General features: G+C 41.2%; 1 protein-coding gene across 4 annotated transcripts in view; it reads right to left on the reverse strand.

Annotated features, from left to right (window-relative positions):
• DPYS (dihydropyrimidinase) overlaps positions 1–19,418 on the reverse strand; it is a 70,746-nt gene that overhangs the window by 29,938 nt on the left and 21,390 nt on the right. The window contains exons 8-10 of one of the 4 annotated variants that reach the window (XM_082754081.1): positions 14,093–14,300; positions 11,321–11,426; positions 6,002–7,987 (exon numbers count right to left, since the gene is read on the reverse strand). In XM_082754081.1, coding sequence (XP_082610207.1) covers positions 11,352–11,426; positions 14,093–14,300 — 283 coding nt within the window. In that variant the 3' untranslated portion in view covers positions 6,002–7,987; positions 11,321–11,351. Of the gene's footprint in view, positions 1–6,001; positions 7,988–9,006; positions 9,839–11,320; positions 11,427–14,092; positions 14,301–19,418 lie in introns of those variants that run through there. The other 3 variants (XM_082754080.1, XM_082754082.1, XM_082754083.1) reach the window with 3 other exon arrangements.

Raw genomic sequence — 19,418 nt, forward strand, 5'->3', positions numbered from 1 at the left:
CCCCACCTCGCTACAGCCTCCCTTGAGGTACCTATAAAGAGCGATAAGGTCGCCCCTGAGCCTCCTCTTCTCCAGGCTGAACAAGCCAGGCTCCCTCAGCCGCTCCTTGTAGGACTTGTTCTCCAGGCCCCTCACCAGCTTCGTCGCCCTTCTCTGCACCTGCTCAAGCACCTCCATGTCCTTCTTGTAGCGAGGGGCCCAAAACTGAACACAGTACTCGAGGTGCGGCCTCACCAGAGCTGAGTACAGGGGGACGATCACCTCCCTAGCCCTGCTGGTCACGCTGTTCCTAATACAAGCCAGGATGCCGTTGGCCTTCTTGGCCACCTGAGCACACTGCTGGCTCATATTCAGCCGACTATCCACCATCACTCCCAGGTCCTTCTCTGCCTGGCAGCTTTCCAACCATTCCTCTCCTAGCCTGTAGCTCTGCTTGGGGTTATTGCGCCCCAGGTGCAGGACCCGGCACTTGGCCTTGTTGAACTTCATGCAGTTGACCTCAGCCCATCGGTGCAGCCTATCCAGATCCTCCTGCAGAGCTTTCCTACCCTCAAGCAGATTGACACACGCACCTAACTTGGTGTCATCTGCGAACTTACTGAGGGTGCACTCGATGCCCTCGTCCAGATCATCAATGAAGATATTAAAGAGGACCGGCCCCAGTACCGAGCCCTGGGGGACGCCACTAGTGACTGGCCTCCAACTGGACTTGGCTCCATTCACCACGACTCTTTGGGCCCGGCTATCCAGCCAGTTTCTAACCCAACGAAGCGTGCACCAGTCCAAGCCAAGAGCAGCCAGTTTCTTGAGGAGAATGCTGTGGGAGACGGTGTCAAAAGCCTTGCTGAAGTCAAGGTAGACCACATCCACAGCCTTTCCCTCATCCACCCAGCGCGTCACTCTGTCATAGAAGGAGATCAGGTTCGTCAGGCATGACCTGCCTTTCATAAAGCCATGCTGACTGGGCCTGATCGCCTGCTTCCCCTTCAAGTGCTGCATGATGACTCTCAGGAGGATCTGCTCCATGAGCTTTCCTGGCACTGAGGTCAAACTGACAGGCCTGTAGTTTCCCGGGTCTGCCCTCCGGCCCTTCTTGTAGATGGGCGTCATGTTCGCTAGCCGCCAGTCGATTGGGACCTCCCCCGATAGCCAGGACTGCTGATAAATGATGGATAGTGGCTTGGCCAGCTCCTCTGCCAGTTCCCTCAGTACCCTTGGGTGGATCCCATCTGGCCCCATCGACTTGTGCACATCTAAGTGCCGTAGCAGGTCACCAACCAGTTCTTCATGGATAATGAGGGCCACATCCTGCTCCCCATCCCCTTCCACCAGCTCACGGTACTGAGTATCCAGAGAACATCCGGTATTGCCGCTAAAGACTGAGGCAAAGAAGGCATTGAGCACCTCCGCCTTTTCCTCATCTCTTGTAACTAAGTTTCCCCCCGCATCCAGTAAAGGATGGAGATTCTCCTTAGTCCTCCTTTTTGTGTTGATGTATTTATAGAAACGTTTTTTGTTATCTTTAATGGCAGTAGCCAGATTGAGCTCCAGATGAGCTTTGGCCTTCCTAATTTTGTCCCTGCACAGCCTCGCTACTTCTTTAAAGTCCTCCTTAGTGGCCTGCCCACTTTTCCAAAGCTTATAAACCCTCTTTTTCCTCCTAAGATCAAGCCACAATTCTCTGTTGAGCCAGGCCGGTCTTCTTCCCCGCCAGCTCGTCTTTGGGCACGTGGGGACAGACCGTTCCTGCGCCATTAAGACTTCCCTCTTGAAGAGCGCCCAGCCTTCCTGGACCCCTCTGCCCTTCAGAACCGCCTCCCAAGGGACTCCACCAACTAGTGTCCTGAGCAGCTCAAAGTCAGCCCTCCGAAAGTCCAATACAGCGGTTTTACTGGTCCCCTTCCTGGCCTCGCCAAGAATAGTGAACTCCACCATTGCGTGGTCACTCTGCCCGAGACAGCTCCCGACGATCACGTCCTCCACCAGTCCTTCTCTGTTTGTGAAGAGAAGGTCTAGCGGGGCACCTCCCCTGGTAGGCTCACTAACCAGCTGCGTCAGGAAGCTATCTTCCACGCTCTCCAGAAACCTCCTAGACTGCTTTCTCAGGGCTGTGTTGTGCTTCCAGGATATGTCAGGGAAGTTGAAGTCCCCCACGAGTACAAGAGCTGATGATTTTGCAACCTCTGTCAGCTGCCTGTAGAATTCCTCATCCATCTCCTCATCCTGGTTCGGCGGTCTATAGCAGACCCCGACCAGGACACTAGCCTCGTTGTCCCTGCCGATCCTAACCCAAAGGGACTCGACCTTGTCATTCCCAACCTCGAGTTCTACAACCTCGAAAGACTCTCTAATATAGAGAGCCACACCACCACCCCTTCTATGCTGCCTGTCCCTTCTATAGAGCTTATAGCCAGGCATTGCAGCACTCCAGTCATGAGACTGGTCCCACCACGTCTCCGTGATGGCAACCAAGTCGTAGCCTGCCTGCCGCACGATGGCTTCCAGCTCCTCCTGTTTGTTACCCATGCTGTGTGCATTGGTGTAGATGCACTTCAGCTGGGCCATTGCCTTATCCTCCGGCCTTGCCATTGTTCCCCCTGGCACAGCCCCAACAATCCTAGCCTCAGCCCCATCCCCCTTCCTACCTAGTTTAAAGCCCTCTCAATGAGCCCTGCCAGCTCCTGGCCCAGGATCCTTTTTCCCCTAAAAGATAGGGACCCGTCTGCGGCCATCAGGCCAGGTGCTGAGTAAAGTGCCCCATGATCAAAAAACCCAAGATTTCTGCGTTGGCACCAGTCCCGGAGCCACGTGTTTAACAGGTGGGCTTTCCGTGTCCTCTCTGAACCCCTCCCTGCCACCATAGGGATGGACGAAAACACCACCTGCACTCCCGCTCCATCCACTAACCAACCCAGTCCCCTAAAGTCCCTTTTGATAGCCTCGAGGCTTCTCTCTTCGATGTTATCACTGCCCGCCTGGACTATCAAAAGGGGGTAATAGTCAGAGGGGCGTACCAGGTTAGGAAGCTTCCTGGCAACGTCCCTGACCCTGGCCCCAGGGAGACAGCAGACTTCCCTACGGGTAGGGTCAGGCCGACAAATAGGGCCCTCTGTTCCCCTAAGAATCGAGTCACCAACAACAATAACCCTCCTGTCTTTCTTGGTGGAGGCAGTCCTGAGGCGCGGGGTTGACCTCCTCGCCCCAGGCATCCTCCTGGGAACATTTGCTACCTCTTCCTCACACACCGGCCTCTCAATCTCTAGGGCCTCAAACCTGTTGTGTAAGGGCACCTGGGAAGGCGGGGCCGGAAGGGGAGAGCATCGCCTGCGATGTCGAGCAGGGACCAGTTTCCATTCCTCCTCAGCTCCCAGATCCCCTCCCTCTGCCCGACGGGGACAGGGCAGGGGGTCCGCCCCCATTTGGGGAGTCTCACCTCGGCACCTCCCCTTGAGGTCCTGCAGGGAGTTACTCCAGAAGTCTATCTCCCGCTCACACTCCCTGATGGCCCTCAACCTCTCCACCTCCTCCTTGAGCTCCGCCACCATGCGGACCAGGTCATCCACCTGCTCGCACCTCACGCACGCAGTTTCTCTGCCTCCCGCCGATGGCAGCAACAGGCTCAGACACTCCTTGCATCCGGTGACCTGAACTGTGGCATTTTTTAACGGGTAGTCGGTCTGCGTGTGTACCGACTTTCTGGAGAGCGCTCCGTGCCTGGTGGCGACCATTATCACCTAGCTACGGCTGTTGTTAAGGAGGTGTTGTTTGTGTGTAGGGGGAGCGCTCTGCCCTTCCTGCGCGCACTGCCGCGCTAACTGCCGCGCCACTCCCTTCTGGCGCGCCACGCCCTGTTTGCCCGCCCTGTTCGCCGCGCTCCTGGTCCATCCAAATATAACCATCACACTCATATTGGAGTTATGCACTCGAGTAGCCTAACATACTGTTTGCCTCAGTGAGCATACATGTGAGTAGACACCTGTGTGCTGAAGGTGAGCTGCATGGCAGGCAAAGGAGGTAAGTTTGCTCTTCTCTGTCTCCCTAAACCTGGGGTACCAGGAAAAATGGTGTATTCTAAATCAAATTTGCTTTCAGGGCCTTGAAGACATTCGGATTCATCTCAGTGGTAGAACAGTTCTTGCCCTGACCTACAACACTAAGTCTATTCCTTCAGCTGCTCTGTGGTGGAGAAGAGAGAAAGAAATCCCACTAAGCTGAGGTCCTCAAGTTGTGCAGATGAAAATGCAGGCCTGTCTTTCCCCTGGCATTACACACAGACATACTTCTCATCCTCTATGGACCTTAAAAAGTTTTTTCCTCCCATTTGTTTCTGTCCTCTGAGCTTGAAAAGTTCAGTGTCTTGTTTATTTTCAGTTGCCTCCTCTGCATGTTGCTCAGCTATTCCCTTCAGCCTCTTTGTTTACCATAATCCTAAACCACATGATTACATTGCTCATTTTTCTTCTTAAAAAAAAAAAAAAAAAAAAAAGGCTACAAGTTACAATAAAAAGACAGTATTCCATCCACAATTATTTCAGTTCCGCAATTATTTCTGTTCCTCTTCTTGCCTACCTTCTCCTCACATTTCCTGCATCTTATTTTGGCTCTGTTCCCCTGTCTTCATCATTCAGAGTCCTCTTTCCTCTTTTGCCATGTTCTCTTCTGCTCCAGTAGATCATTGTTTTCCACAGATAAAAAGCATATATGTATTTTTTTCTTTCTGCTGAGAAAAAGTGAACTACAGGTACATTTGAAATTAAGGGCTTTATTTATTCATTTATAGGCTTAATGGAAAATTTTGACATCTTTCCTCTTACTGGGCAGTCTCTCTAACCACCTCTGTAAGGCTCGTCAGAAATGTATCACACACCACCAGCACTCAAAAGTCCGAGGAGAAGTCTGGAGTTGACTTTTGACTCATTTATCCCTCTCCTTCCCCCAGCTCACAGCAGAACTCAACTTCCTTTTAAAACACCATTCACTAGTGTAGACCTTGTTTGATTTACTGTGAAAAATCTGCCAATTGGATCAAATCTGGTTTGCAAAATTAATGAAGGGCTGACCTGATTGTCTTGTGAAGATAATTCAGAGAGACATGCTAGCACTCCTGACCCTCCTGATGCACAACACAGACAAGGCCATTTCCTATCAACCTCTGTGCTTATGGAACTCTCCTCATTACCACCCCATACCCCGAATTTGGCTTCCTTCATAGCTAAGATGAAAGTGTAAAGGCTTTTTTTTTTTTTTTTTTTTTTTTTTTTTTTTTTTCCCCATGCTGGGATTTTGTTGCAGCATTTCATGTGTGCAGCTGGGTGTGTGCTAAATCAGAGGCTGCATCAGAGGCTGCTGGATTTATGACTGCTTTCACCCTGGTCCCTGCCCTGTCAATATTGTGACATTGATTCACTTGTTTTTCATCATAAAACAAATAAGAAAAGAACAGTCAAACCCTTTCTTCTAGTTCTGTTTTACGTTGCAAAAGGGGGAAAGTGAGGATCAAAGGATCACTTTGCTCCTGATGAAATAAAGCCTGATAATGAGGATGCTACTGCCTACTTAATGACCACAGACTTCAAAATATGCGAATAGGCTTCATGCATGCTGTACATAAGGGTAGCTTTCTCCTCGTGTCATTTCTGATACATAATACCAGCCCTGCCCTCCAGCGGCCCAGTAAAGCTACGCCTCAGTATTTTTGCTGCTGTCTGCAGCAATCTGCCCGTGCTTCAGGCAGGAGTGAGACGTGCTGCAGGTTCTTGTGCTACAGACAGGAGCTCTTCCAGCCATGCAAGGACAGCCAGTAGAGAAGCAGGCAATAAACCCGTGCTGGCCATAGGAGGATTTCTGGAAAACTGTGGGGATGAAAACAATGTCAGCTATGCCAGTATCAAATCTCCTTAAGTGCTATTTCCACCCTGAGAATCATTACTAGAGAGAATGGGGTACGGAAGATTTCTGGCTGGCTGGGGAGAGTGACAAAAAATAATAATAAATAAATAAATAAATAAATAAATAAATATACATACTTGTAAAGGGAAATATATATATATATATTATATTTTTTTCCCTTTACAAAGTATTTGAATCTTAATCTTTCTGTACAAGAACAGAGGGAAACCACCAGAATCCCAATGAGAAGTGCCAAGCAGGGACAAGGTTGTTCTGTATTTCAGCCTTAGCAAAACAGATCCCCAGCTCCTCTATCTTGAGATCTAATGTTTCAGAGAAAAGGGGTTTTAAGGCAGCAATGCCACCTCTAAAAGCAATCAGAGATAATCTATTTTAGATGAGTGACCAAGGGATGGAAAGAAGGATAAAAGAAATCAAACATTTTTCTCAGTAATGGCTGAAGACAGCTGAGGAATGTGCCTAAATGAGGCAGGATTCAAACATCTGCAGGAAAGCAATTGTTTTACTTCTCTGTAAAGGCCCGAGGAAACTGTGTGGGCTGCAGAAGTCATCTCTAAACCAGCTCTCCAAGCCACTGTGGTGCAGTCTTAGGAGAACAGTTACAGCACAGACCCAGCACAATTTTGTGCAAATGTAATTTGCAAGTGATAGCTGAGCTGGGGTTGTAGGACAAATTCAGAAGTCTTGAGAGGGTACAGAAACTGAGGCAGGACTGAGAAACTATTCAGTACTCCTTCCACTGCTTCAGTTAAGGAACTGTGCTGACATAAATGTGTTTAATAATCATATTTCATCCCAAATTAACTTGATACCTACCAGGAAAAAAAAATCTTCTACTATTCTGGCTCTGCTGTCAACCATTGCTGGTGTCTTGGGGATACAGACCTGGGGAGTTCCAAAATTATATCCCAGTGAAGATCCCACCATTATAGTGTGCCCATCATATGTGGAAAAAGAACAAAGACTGCAGGGATTTGAAGTGTGACAGTCTTAACTTTGGTAGTAGTGTCTGGATAGCACAACTGAAATTCTTCTGATATCACATTTTTTCTTAAGGGCTATTACTAGGCATCTTATTGCAAATGGCAGAATTCATGTACTAGGGCCAGCATGTGCCATCTGAAAATAAATGCTCATGCATTTCACAAACCTGACTGGCATCAGTAACTTTTTATGCTCAAGGATGTGTAGATAAAACAGATGCTTTGGTGTAAGTTCAGTACACATTGCACCAGTATTTTTTTCCACACCTGAACAATAATTAAAACAGTCATTGTATTTGAATAGTAGGCATTTGTTAAGAACAAAATCCAAAGGATTCTCCCTATAAGGAGTATAAAGCATGACACAGAGCAGAAAATAACAACTCTTTGCTAATGGTACAGGTAGAAGTTTTCTCATTTCTTATCTAATAAAAATGTGTAGGAAACCTTAATAGATTATGTACTTGTTCCATGGTTAATATACTTTCATGATTTAGAAAGCTCAGTTTACATAGTGGGTGTTTATATAACTCATAAAACTACTTGCTGCTATCATACTGTGAAAACATCCATTTTTAGAAAAATCGCTACCTTTGTTCCTTTGGGCTGTAATGATTTGCAGTTTTTTGTATCACTTTCATCTCAGTAGAAGTCCCAAGAGCCAAAGGACATTTAAAAGTCCTGGGCACATCCACAGTATCCAAAGGGCTGGCAGCCTTTACTCCTGGGTTTCATTTCTGTGATAATTGAGTCATTGTTGCCTTGAGCAACACACTTAAGCCAACACTGGATGTTAAAACAACAGGCAACTACACATTTTCAACTTCCTGAGTGATTTCAGAGCTTTGAGCATGCATAGTTCTCATCAGTGGGCAATTATTATATTTATTTGTCTCACAGGTATACTATGCAATTGCAAGGCTCTAATAATTGTTAAACACTGGAAAGACTTCATACACATTTAAATTACCACTAGAAGTAGAAATGTATTTTTTCTCCTACCTGATTTTTCCCCTTTTCTCTTCTCAAATTTCTTGCACTCTTGATGAAACAAAACATATGCCAGGCATCCTTCTTACCAGAAAGTTTCAGTTCTGAGAGGCAAAGAGGAGGTGAATGAAAGGCAGCTGCAGGGTAGACATCTGCAGATCACTCATGCTGTATCCTCTTTGTAATCAGCGGAGACAAATTGGCATTGCAAGAAAACTACTCATCTCGTCCCAAAGGAGAACAACTCTGAACAGGTTCCTCTAGTCTGTTTTAGATCTTGCTGCAGGGATGAGTAGTGCAACACCTCGTTCTCTTTGTTGATTACAAAGAGAGTCTAGACAACAAACTCGGACAAAAGCCATTGCATTGCAGAAGTCTACACCAAGCAGTGAACCCCACTGCATTGTAACAGTCATTGTGATTGTGTTGCATGCCCAGTTCTGCTGTTCTGTCACCCCAAAGAATTGGGAACCTGTGGTAGCTCTTCCTGATCATCTCCACAATTATCCTCCATCATCATACAAATAAAAGTCTCTTTTGCTATTTAGAGGAACAAGAAATACTGAGCTACAGTAGGAGTTTGTTTCTTCTTCAAGTTCATACATCATTGTATGCCTATAGATCTAGAAAGAACTACAAGTCTGCCTTCCACTGCCAAATTAAAAAAAATAATAGTGATTATCATATGCTTTCTGTGTATGTCTTACAAAGATGAATTTCCTTCTGTGCCTGTTTACTTTATGGGTTACACAGAAGTACAGTATAGTGCTGTGGTCCTAGGCATGAACCTAGGGATAACACTTCTACATATGGAACAATAAAATCCCTGTACAGATGTTTTACTGTTCACCCCATTTCTCTCTTGAATATTTCTCAGGGACAGCTGCTTAAAAATAAGGGCTCTTGCATGTGAAAGTGCAACTTTAAACAGAATTTGAGGTTTCAAAACCTGTCTAGACATGGTAACATGCAGGTTAAGAAGATAAATTAAATTTTTTTGTTTGTTTGTTTTTTTTTTTTTTTTTTTTTTTCATCAAGAATCCTACCATAGGATTACCAAAAAAAAAAAAGAATAAAAAAAAAAAGAAAAAAAAAAAAGAAAACAGAACCCCACAAAGTACGATTTACATTGGGAATAAACTCACTTTTTCAATAAAAATAAATAAATAAATCAAAATGCATTATTTTCTGGCCATGGTAACCTAACTTCATAAACCTTTAACTTATGAATGTGAGTCCTCCATAAAAGCCAGAACATGAGTTCACCAGTGTGGTTAGTATAGATTTAACCACACAGGTATAACAAAGTAAACGACCATAATAATAAACACGTGGCTGTATAGTTGGCAGTATTCAGAACTCCTTTAAAGACAGGGGCAGGGAGATGTAACAGCAGCTCTGAAAGAGTGACAGTTTCCCTGAATCAACATTTTACTGTTCCTGATCCCTTCCAGAATGGGGAAAAGAAAAATCAAATCCAGTATCTGGTATGAGAATTCTCTGCATCTCTAAATACGGAGATCTTCCTAATAAATGAATTACAGAATTAACATTCATGTCCTGTGAGCTAACAAAGCAAAAATGTCAGCAATATATTTAAAGGACACTGCTCATTGCTTTTATTTTATAAGTTAACTGATGCCCTCTAAAGACAAATATTAAGAAGAACTGCCCCCAAATCTACACAGTTTTAAGAACCTACAGACATGCTGCCACATTATAACTGTAATTATTATTTTACTTTTACGCCATTTTCTATAAAGAGCTTCCCAGCTCCAATAATAAAGTTTCTTTTCAAGAGAAATTGCAAGGCAACATTCATGCAGGAAGCCCAGTATGTTTATTGGTTACTGATGTTTCATGCTGGCTCTTGTGAAGTTGATTGTGAGCTGACTGTTGGAACCAGCATGCACTGCTTTGGTGAGGACAGCAGGGTCATTTTCATTTGCTTTTATCTACAGAGAAGAAAAAGACAATATGATATAATCTTTCAAAAGAAAATCTCTGCTTTGCAATTTGTCACTCAGAGAGGTAATAATAGAGAAAGAGTGCTAGGAGCTAGAAAGAATGATTATTTCTCCCTCACTCTATTGCAGCTTTAGCCTTTAGTCCTCTCTATTACAAAAGCTTTCTCCCTTATGACAGAGGAAAACAAATAGCACACTGCACTCTGTTGCTGCTACTGATGCTCTAGATGAATTTCCCTGTGAGGGTGCTTTAAAATAATAATACAATGAAATGTGGAAAAGCTAATTTCACCCTCCCAGCACTGCAGATTTGTTCCTGTCCTCATTAATTAAGAACAGACCAAGAACAGACCCATTTTATGTGAGGTGAGAACTGGAGCTTTACATCCATCTACTGGGAATTTATTTCTCAAGCTAGCTGATCTCACTGTTGGTATTTATATACACACAAAAATTCAGACCGGATTTTGTCATGCTTACTGACACTCACCATACCCCCGACCCATATAATCAACCCCCTTACCGTAGCAGAAAAATATTTCAGCTGCAGTTGGCATACAGCAGCATCATGCCCCAGCTGTGCTTTCTGAAGGTCGTACCTGTCTGTTTTATTTTTTTCCTGAGGTTTTTCTGCAGCTTGTAAACAGTTAAAGAGTGAGATGTTGTTGCCCAGCCCTTCTCACTAGCTGCCTTTTGCCACCCATGTGTTGCTCAGCACTGGTCCTTGCTAGGTTTTTCTACGAGACAGTTCAATTCACTATGCCAACAGAAATCTAAGCCAGAAAAAGGAAGTTAATTGTTTTCTGTTGGGTTATCAAGTAAATCAACTCAGAGAAGGATCAACCAAGCACCAGGGCTTACACATTTGAGGGAATGTCAATAACCAGGCTGTGCACTGTGGACACTGGTGAAGAGGGAGGGGGTGATGCTGGGTGTTACTGCACTGTTACCAGCTCTGAGCCTTATAGCAGCTCAGCCATCAATCAGATCACAGCTGGCTTTGACTGCAGCACCTCTACTGCATGAAGACAGATGTTGTCCTTGCAATACCAATCTCTCAGCTTACCCCAAACAGCTCAATTGATGGAGATTTATTGTCTGTAAGAAAGGAACACTAGAGAATATAATTTTTTACATCAAACTCTTTCTGGCTTTTCTGTAAAACTGTAAGCCTAAGGCTTGTACTTTTACTCCTGCTGTTTCAAAAAGGATGGCCTAACTGAGCTCAGCTTTTCTGTGGGCCTTCATACCCGTTTCTCAGTTTCACAGTTAAAATTCATTTGTGCTCTCAGTGGAAAGTTTTATATGGGGTTCCAGTTGGAAAGAGGCTTTCTATACCTGAGCTGCCACTCATTTTTATGAGAGGGCTCATTTCAGACAAGCCTGTCACATGTCAGAAGGCCTGCTGCACTTTTCTTGAAATTTCAGAGAAGCATTAAGTAGTTTTCACTAATCAAAATAGACAGTTACCTGCAAGAACCAAACCTTGGGAACACAGCTATTATTTTGGTGCGACGGGTGTAATTGAGACCAGACCTGTATATGGTGCTCTCTTAACAGGAACCGGCTGACAGACCTGCAATGAAGCATTTCAAACCTTTCAGTATTATATTGTCTTCTTGTAATTGCTAACTCTACACAATAAAAATAGCAATCCTGATATAACCCAGCTTTGAATGTTATGCTACCCAACGATTCCATCAAAATTTTCTTTTGAAAATGTTCCTTACACTCAAACTAAAATGTTCAGTTCTCATCTTTCATCAGGAGGCAGGTGGTTCAGTCTGTTCACTGTAACAAAAGAACACTAAAACCATTTTTCTAACAAGTAACGGACCATGTTTCACCTCATACTGTTGATGCTTCTGCCTCCCTTCATTCAATCATTTCTTGGAGCAGCAAAATCCCAGAGATTACTCCATATAAATATATTAAAACAAAACAAAACAAAACAAAACAAAAACACTTATCTGCAGTATTTGCTTCTTTCCATATATATGTATATATATATATATATTAATTTGGCTACTCATCAGGGAATCCCAGGGGGAAGAGGTACAGAGCAAGCTCTCCAGAATAGCTGACTCACTGCCCATTCACACTCTAAGCCTGTTCTTCATTAAGGTAATCATATTTCCCAGTGATGCTCTTAGTACAGATAAGAGAGTTAAATGAACATCAGTGAAACAAAGCCACTCCTATCTTCCATCCACCATCCCAGCTGCTGACTACAGGAGGTTGAGCTGGTTGAAAAGTCACTTCTGAAAACATTTTGCACTTGATGTTTTGGTTATGGAAAAATTCTCCCTAGCTTTTTTCAGAAATAGAAATGACAACATCCACTGAAGTCTTTTAGAATTCTATGATTGCCAAACTCATCTTAAATTTTAGTTTAGTTTTGGTACTAATCTTCTTGCATGGGATATGATGCCTCAGCAGAGATGCCAGGGTCTGGAGTCACAACATAGCTATGCTTGAGGAAGCACCTAATTATCATTTAAGAACTGCATCATGTTCTCTTACATGAAAAGGAATGTCCTAACTTTTTGCTGATGTAATGCCAGTACAAATCTGGTTTCAATAGCTAGCTTCTGTTACCATGACATGGCATTTATTTTGCATTTAAAGTTAAAGGGACCAACATTGCACAACAAAGAAAGTGCAATAATAATAAGCATCCCTCATTAACAAAGTACCAAACATTTTTAATGCCTGGTGGATTAAACAGATTCACAGTCACATTGAACTTCGTGTATGACAGATCCCACTGAAGACAGACTCAATGGGTGAGAGGAATATAACAACAAGAATCTATCCATATTAAAAATGCAGAATAATTCTACTGTAGATGAGGAGTTCTCACTGTTTAGCTTGTGACAATCTTATCCTGAAGCTGGCCATGGAACTGTATGGCCTTTGGAGCAATTGTTTCAATTCAACCAAATGTCTCATGGAAAGGGAAGATCTTTTCTCCAGAAAAATTCACAGTTTGGGGTACTGGTTCACTCATGCAGTAGACCTGGAAAGTCCAGGATTTTCTTTCATTTCTCCCACAAACATGAACCTTCTTTCACACTGAAAAAGTGTGACAGATTTAAATGAGAAATTTGGTTTCAAAATAAAAGTTAATGTATAATCAATATAGTCAGATGCTGACCAAATGCAAGTGAAAATGCCTCCAATTTATCTAACTTACACTGATTGGTACTGGTACAAAAATGTATTCTTTTATGCTTGGAAAGCCCAAATATGCAATCATCTGTTTTCTGTTCTAAGTTCCCAGGGAAAAACTGCATGCTCATGAACAGACTTCCCTGCCTATCCACTGAAGTGTATTATGCCTATCATCTTGCAGACAGCCCCCACCAGCTACTGGGAAAGTGCTGTCTTTGGAGGAAAGCCTCAGCCATTTTGACATGTCTTTTGTAGTCCAACAAGACAACAAAGGGATGTAATGCACACTATTATCTTAGAAGTATCTTAAAGAGCCAGATCTCACATGAATGCTTGTCTAATTCAACTTTTAGATCCTGCAGTGAATTCTACTGATTCAAGTTGTGACTTTCAGATTTTGTCTGGGTGCTTTGGAAAATCCTACCCATAATAAGCAACACTAAGGCCTCAGAAATATTATTCACATGGCAAATAGGCACTGGAAATTCAATCTGCATGTCTTTTGCAAAGTTTCTCTTCAAAAAGAGATTGAAAAACAGTTTGAACAGCAAACTTGGTCCAGCACTTTGCACACGTTCAGCTTTTAACACATTGTTGCTGGAACACAGCCAAATGTTCAGCATTCTACAGGATTTAGCTCTAAATATCTGCTCCATGGAAGAGTTAGAAAACTATTGATCTCTTCCTCCAGTTTAAGTTTTATCCCTGAGCATGATGCTGAGCCTCTCTGATTTGCAGTGAAATCAGTGATTAAATCTAGCAGGTAGTCAGATTACCCATGAGCAAAATATTTTGTCCAACGTTATTGCAAGTGGGACTTATTTTTAAAAGTACCCAGACTTTGTCTACAAGCTGTACCAGATACCCTGAGAGCAGGAACTAGTCTATGATATTTCTCTGTAATATGAAGAGCAATAAAAATTGAGTCCCCTTAGTTTCATTTCCTCCCACCTTGGCAGATTTTGATTAGTAAGGGAAATTACCATTGAATCCCCAAACCTCTGTTCCCAAGAGCTAGTTATCCTCATGTTCTAGAAAGCATTACAGAGATTTATTAGTTTAATTAACCTTCTCCCGCTGCCTGACTCGTTTGTAGACATATGGAGAGAATGGTGGACGAGAGACGTATTTGCCTTCTCCTGCTGTGACTTTGACAACTCCGCCTTCATAAACCACTTTGCCTCTTGAAACTGTTGCAACACAGACTCCATGGCAGACCATTCCTTCAAATATATTGAAGTCATTGGCCTGGTGATGAGTCTTTGCAGATATTGTCCTGTGTTTACAAAAAAACAAACAAACAAAAAACAAACAAACAAACAAAAAAAGGAACTTACTACAATCTTCACATTGTACTTCATTATGAAATTTTAAGAAATTGATAGAGGAAGAAAATTTAGCAGCATTATTAAACTACGACATTGTAGAGTACATCATGGAACAGCTGTAAAAATAGAATAGAGCATTAACATTTCATTGAACAGTAATTGCATTTCAAAAGAATGAAGAGAGAGTCAAAAGGACAGAACTTTGTAGCCTTGAAACACAAAATTTTTCACTACAAAAAGACTAGCAAAAAAAAAAAAATCAGGTTATAATATTTATTTGAATAAAATGATTGTATTCTGCCTTGTCAAGCAAATATCTATGTACAATAAGCCCAGAAAAACCTCTAACCCTTTAGCTAGAGGTACCTGCAATTTCAAGTTTGAAAAGCATGGTTGCAGTGTTTCAAAGATTGTAACTCATAAACAAGACAAAGACTATTTCACTGGAAAGTTGATAGATTGTAATGAATTTTGGTAACTTTTAAAGTGAATTGGACTGATCCAGTGACTGACAGCCCAAATATCTCTATGCTGTCAAATAATAATGACAACATCACACTCCTCCATACTTTCCAAGAGTACTAGGGAAATTATAGTTTTAGACCTCAACAGTACTAATTTGAGCTATGGTATCATTTCTTTGTTTATGCATAGATCTCATTCTTTATGTTCACCATTTTTCTGGCAAATTTCTCCAACCCTAAGTGGCTACATTAAAGGCAATTAATACTAGAACTGATATTAGCATTTGGAAGTGCAGACTGCATATACTTCCTTTACTATTTTCCCTACTGAGCTACTTACTATGTACTGTATCTAAAATGTGTCACAAGATTTTGAAATTTAATTAATTTCATTAGCTTTCTGTTTCTAATTTATTTATTTATTTTAATTTGGAAAGTTTATATTTCTATTACTATCTGTAACTTCTGAAAGGAAGGATTTTTATTTTTTTTTGTGAGCAGTCAGTATTTTCCAGAATAGGAATATGTGCACATGGTAAAAAAACTATCATTAATGTATAGTGCTAACATTATTCCAGTGATTACGTCTTTAGAAAAAAAAAATTCAAAGTAAAACTAATATGAAATATTAATAGATCAAAATATCGATCTATTAGATAATAAAATATTGATCTATTTGGATAAGAATTATTAAAAACTTCAATTAACATCTTTATTAAAATGAAAAAAAAAAAAACAGAAAAATCTTTATCTTTCTTGAAGTACACCATTTTCAAAGGTAATCAAGTATCAAATATTTCAAGTGATTAGTTATAATTATTGGAAAGATATATATTTTGCCTTTCATACCATTACGTTAAACTAAGACAAATTTAAATTTAAGTTAAGTACATTTAAATCTCAGTGGCAACTAACTTTAAACGCTGTATATCTAAAAATGTTCTCTATGGCCAATCTGCCCATAGGAATAAAAACTTCCTTTTTCAGAACAGCTTGGACAGAAAACTTATGCCTGCCTGCTCTCCAGTATCAGCATCATCTTGTAGAGTCACAGTGGAAAGAGTGAGCAATGGAAGTCAGACCTCTCTTGTATTCACTAGTCCTATGAATACTGTTGAACAAGTTTATCCATGGGTGTTATAATAGCTCTGCAAAGAACTGGTGAACATATTTCTCCAGCTTATTGCATTACACTTATGGGTCCAATTGCTAGAACAGTAAGTAAGAACAACTGTAATATAATTAACTTGAGCATTCTCTGGGTATACATCATATCTATTTGCACACAAGCACTGGGATGCAAAAAGGAAAATGGAAAAAGTACTTTGAGCAAATGTATAGAAAAATAAGCAAGATTCTTCAGGTCAACGTGTGAGCTGTTTAAATGTGCTACAGCAGGATCACTGGTGGTAAACATGCCTCAGAGATAAGTATATCCTTCATAAAAACATACAAAACTAATGGAAGTTAATGCATTTAAAAGAGACATCCATATTTACAGGTAAGCCCTACAATATGATAAAAGAGATTTCCCATTGCTTGTTTCAACAACCAACTTGTATAGAACCCATTTATAACTCTTCTGTTGAACAAAGGCTTAGATCTTGCTGCTCTTTCTGAAGGTGAAGTGCAGTCTCCCTGATGGAGCTCACCAAAACTAATCTGCATTTAGGTTTTTAGCAATTTTATTTAACATTATCAATGGCAGGGAAAGTATCAAGAAGGAAGTGAAAATTAAAAGAATTAAAACAAAGACAGTATGCTTGGGTCTGGAGCTCACAACTCAACAACCTTATGCCACATAAGGTTTACTGCTCTATCAGCCATTTCAATAACAGGCAGCCTGCTGGGAAGCTTAGTGAAAGTCCAGTGTTTGCTCTGAAAGTTTGAATACTATTAACCCTCAATTAATGGCAAGAATGCTAGCAACTATTTATAATCTGAGAAAGTAAGACTGACACCATAGTGAAGTAGAACATAAGAGTTGCCTCTAACATCCTAAGCGATGTCTGACATAATGGGTTACTTAACATGAGAAAGCAGATTCTGACTCCAGGTTTCAAAAACCCGAATGACATTTTTTTTTGATATATTTTCTAAAATCCTCTGATTCTCATGATAAACTACAGAGACTCTAGTTCCAAAAAGCCCTTCCTCAAATGAAAACAGATCAGAATGATAACTTGAATATTTGAAAGAAAACTCTATATGAGGAGGATATTGCAGAGACATCAGGCTCTATTTTGTTCTTACTTATCTCAGTGTTTTCATTTAATTCACTTCAGCTGCTTTTGATACACCTGTCTGGCAAAGAGATTTCAGGCTATCAATAAAAAAATTGATACTACCCTAGTACAAAAGAAGACATGCTTCTGAGATTGTCCTTTTTTTTTTTTTTTTTTTTTTTTCCTCGCTCCAGTGCATTCACTGTCCAACTATTTAACTATTTGCAGTCAAGAAGCAATTATTTTATAGTCAAAGATCAATTATCAAATTTTCTTTGTGTGCGTGACAATTCAGTGACTGGTAATCTTGCATTTATTTATTCTGTATGTGACAAAAGACTTTACAGCCAATCCTAGGATATTATATCTAAATAAACTACAAACTGACATTTAAAATTTAGAAAAGAGCATCATATTAGACTAATGCAGAAAACTGTAGGGTGAAATTCAAGGCAGTACAAGTGATCAGCTCAAAAGATTGGCCCTTGGTAAGCCCTGAATCTTTGTAAAGAGTTAGGGGTACTAGATTACATTTCAAGTCAAACACAACCTAGGAGCATCACAAACACATCTATGCCCCAGTCAGAGACTGAAATACTATACAGTAAGTTATAGTCAGGCAAGAGGGGCAACTGGATGAAGGGAAGCAATCTTGACATTACAAGGTATCTTCTGTCCCTCATAATGCATAGGAAATGAAGCTAAATCAGCCCACTGAAGGTGGAGCTGTCAGACTAGATTGAGCTCTAGGACCTAAACTTTGACTGCTGTGAGGATTCGATGACTGTAATTTTCAAGAGGGGCATATGAAATTGAAGAACTTAATTACTTTTAATGGGAACTGGACGCATACTTCAAGCAGTTTTCTTTAAAAATTCCAGGCACAGGAATATGAAGGGATCCTGTAGTCAACAGCCCTTAGGCAAGAATAGCTGTTGAACATCTCAGTAGAGGGAGGACACAGATTTTATAACTACTTAATTAAGTGAAAACATAGGAATAAAGGCAGTTAAAATGACCCGAGTCCATTGCTGAAAACAACTGCTTTGCAGACAGTTGCTATAGAAAACCAACTTATGTAAGAGTGAGAATTTCAGATGTAAGCAACTTCTCCAAGTGCTTACAATGCAGTATCTCTAAGTTTTTCAGAGCTGGGGGCAGGTGAGAAAAGCCAGTTTGCTGAGGTTAATATCAGCCTTTGTGAGCTGCCCCTTCTTCTTTTCATCTGCCTTTGCATTCTCCATTATTGTTAACCTGCTTTTCTAAACTCTAGACAAAAATAAATCTCTGGTTCACCTTCCTGTGCTGTCCTGGGACACCACTCATTTATAAAGATAATTAAGTTGGACTTTGTTAAAGAGACAGAAGTATTAAAAAGAAAAGGGAATGAGAGGAATAAAGAGAAGAAAAAGAAGAAACAAAAAACCTGAAAATCTATGTGCAAACTGCTTGTTAAAAGCCTGTGATGTGGATTAAAAAGCCCACGGCCTACTTTATAATTAATGAATTGTTATAACTGCACATACCAACTTATGTAGGCAACTATTAGTAAAGTGGTATCCCTAACCTCTTAAAAATATGCTTAAATAAGCATTGTCTTTGAGTAGCTATCTGAAGTGAGGGGATTTGTGGACAAAACAACAGTTACAAGAGGCAGGATGTTAATATCTAGGAGCTCCTTGTCAGAGAGACATATCTAAGGGATAGGATCTTTAATGCATTCATATCTCCTAAGATACATCATGTTAAGATGGACAGAGAATGACAACAGAATGATTTTTCTGATTATGGTAAGCAACTCATTTATCAACAATATTATCAGTTTGTTCCTATGAATCACTACAAGTTGATATGGGATGGAAGTGGAAACTGTCAAACTATATAAAGGGCAGGAGGGAAAACAGTAATGAGAAAGTAAGCTTGTAGGAAAGGATAGAGAGGAAAATACAAATGAGTATTCAATGACTAAAGAAGATCTGGAAGTAATCACAGGGGAGAAAAGGTAAGCATATATAAGGAGAAAATAAGAAAGAATCTTTTTTTTTTTTTTTTTTTTTTTCTTGTTGGTAACATTTCTAAGATTCAGTTCTCTAAAGAGAGCAGCTGACATTTTGTGAGACAGCAAGTTACTAGGGAAACGTACATCATGCTCTCTCATAGAGACTTATTTTGTTACAGTTCACAGAACCACAGAGGCACTGAAATTGGAAAGCATCTCTGGAGATCATCTATTCCAACCTCCTGCTCTGGCCAGGGTCTGGCACAGCAGGGGTGTGCCCAGGCAGGATGTAAATACTTCCAAGGATGGAGACTCCACCATCTCTTTTGGCAACCTTTTCCAGTGTATGATCACACTCATAGGAAAAAAATATATATA

This window comes from Aythya marila (genome assembly GCF_965140915.1).
Source record: "Aythya marila genome assembly, chromosome: 2".
NCBI classification, from domain to species: Eukaryota; Metazoa; Chordata; class Aves; order Anseriformes; family Anatidae; genus Aythya; species Aythya marila.